The following is a 2500-nucleotide window of genomic DNA, read 5'->3' on the forward strand; positions in this document are numbered from 1 at the left end:
CACACAGCTCACTTCAATTTGCAGTCTGCTTCAAACTCAGACCCCAACCCACAAGACAAATCTAACCCACAAGACAAATCTAACCCAGAAGACAAATTTAACCCTGAAGACAAATCTAACCCGTAACACAAATGTAACCCAGATGACAAATGTAACCCAGAAGACAAATGTAACCCCAGAGACAAATGTAACCCAGAAGACAAATGTAACCCAGAAGACAAATGTAACCCAGAAGACAAATGTAACCCTGAAGACAAATGTAACCCTGGAGACAAATGTAACCCTGGAGACAAATGTAACCCAGAAGACAAATGTAACCCAGAAGACAAATGTAACCCTGAAGACAAATGTAACCCTGGAGACAAATGTAACCCAGAAGACAAATGTAACCCTGGAGACAAATGTAACCCAGAAGACAAATGTAACCCTGAAGACAAATGTAACCCTGGAGACAAATGTAACCCTGAAGACAAATGTAACCCAGAAGACAAATGTAACCGTGGAGACAAATGTAACCCAGAAGACAAATGTAACCCAGAAGACAAATGTAACCGTGGAGACAAATGTAACCCAGAAGACAAATGTAACCCAGAGGACAAATGTAACCCAGATGACAAATGTAACCCAGAAGACAAATGTAACCCTGAAGACAAATGTAACCCTGGAGACAAATGTAACCCAGAAGACAAATGTAACCCTGAAGACAAATGTAACCCAGAAGACAAATGTAACCCTGGAGACAAATGTAACCCAGAAGACAAATGTAACCCAGAAGACAAATGTAACCCTGGAGACAAATGTAACCCTGGAGACAAATGTAACCTTGGAGACAAATGTAACCCTGGAGACAAATGTAACCTTGGAGACAAATGTAACCCTGAAGACAAATGTAACCCAGAAGACAAATGTAACCCTGGAGACAAATGTAACCCTGGAGACAAATGTAACCCTGAAGACAAATGTAACCCAGAAGACAAATGTAACCCAGAAGACAAATGTAACCCTGAAGACAAATGTAACCCTGGAGACAAATGTAACCCTGGAGACAAATGTAACCTTGGAGACAAATGTAACCCTGAAGACAAATGTAACCCAGAAGACAAATGTAACCCTGAAGACAAATGTAACCCTGGAGACAAATGTAACCCTGAAGACAAATGTAACCCAGAAGACAAATGTAACCCAGAAGACAAATGTAACCTTGGAGACAAATGTAACCCAGAAGACAAATGTAACCCAGAAGACAAATGTAACCCAGAAGACAAATGTAACCCTGGAGACAAATGTAACCCTGGAGACAAATGTAACCCAGAAGACAAATGTAACCCAGAAGACAAATGTAACCCAGAAGACAAATGTAACCCTGGAGACAAATGTAACCCTGGAGACAAATGTAACCCAGAAGACAAATGTAACCCAGAAGACAAATGTAACCCTGGAGACAAATGTAACCCAGAAGACAAATGTAACCCAGAAGACAAATGTAACCCTGGAGACAAATGTAACCCAGAAGACAAATGTAACCCAGAAGACAAATGTAACCCTGGAGACAAATGTAACCGTGGAGATGAGTGATTTAAGTGGCTAAAACACTGTGGTGGGACATTAGCCGTTAGCGAGTAGGCTAAAAGGACGCCTGCTGACTCATCCAGAAAGTGTCGCCAACACACTAATTATCATCACAATGTGACGATAGCATAAAAAGTCTGTGGCGCTCACCTTGACTCTGGGAGAAGATGTCCGTGTAGAGGTCCTCCTCCACGTCTGAGCGGCGTGGCGGCAGGAAGCAGAGCTGGCGGCGCTCCAAGGGAGGCAGCGTGTTGACGGTCAGCGCCAGGGAGGAGCGGGAGAACGCCGCCTTCATGTCGGAGAAGTTGAGACTGTGGGCCTCCTTCCCGTTCAGCTCCAGGATCTCATCGCCCGCATTCAGACCTGCCAGGCACAGAACATCCGTGCCTTAAAAAACTGCTCCTGGATTATAATCCACCATTCAATCATTTCAATGCTATTTTAGCAGACACATTAGCATCTTTTTAACTTCAAAACACTGTAAAGGTGCAAAATATGTCATCAAGTACCAAAGAACTACTATTTGGCAGTCCAACATAGAAGAAATTCACTAATCTTAATGCTAATTTACATTGGATATCCCATATACATGATACTGATTAGCATTAGCGATTTTACATGGCAAACAGATTTGCAACCTAAACACATTTACCAGCAAAATAAAAATGCAAACCAAAAACATATGATTGGAAAATTAAATAAAAAATAGATTTGCAGACAAATAAAAGTTTTGAATAAAAATTGTTTTAGGTTTTTTGGTTACGACTCAATTTGAGAGCCATGGCAGGGCCACCTCTGCCTTTTTGTTGGTCGATCTGGGATGATGACAGCAAACTACTTCTGCCCTCAACAAGGGAAAGCACCAAAGACTAAGAAGGGCCAGAATATATCGTTAAAAGGAGGCTCCGCCCACCGGATTGACCTTGTCAGA

At 42.1% G+C, this 2500-nt stretch overlaps 1 protein-coding gene across 1 annotated transcript in view; it reads right to left on the reverse strand.

The window, feature by feature from the left end:
• The window catches only part of LOC133614311 (rho guanine nucleotide exchange factor TIAM1-like), a 91883-nt gene that overhangs the window by 34699 nt on the left and 54684 nt on the right, over positions 1-2500 (reverse strand). Inside the window, exon 15 of the mRNA XM_061972163.1 lies at positions 1720-1932. Coding sequence (XP_061828147.1) covers positions 1720-1932 — 213 coding nt within the window. The remainder of the gene's footprint in view (positions 1-1719; positions 1933-2500) is intronic.

Source organism: Nerophis lumbriciformis, linkage group LG17 (assembly GCF_033978685.3).
Source record: "Nerophis lumbriciformis linkage group LG17, RoL_Nlum_v2.1, whole genome shotgun sequence".
NCBI lineage: Eukaryota > Metazoa > Chordata > Actinopteri > Syngnathiformes > Syngnathidae > Nerophis > Nerophis lumbriciformis.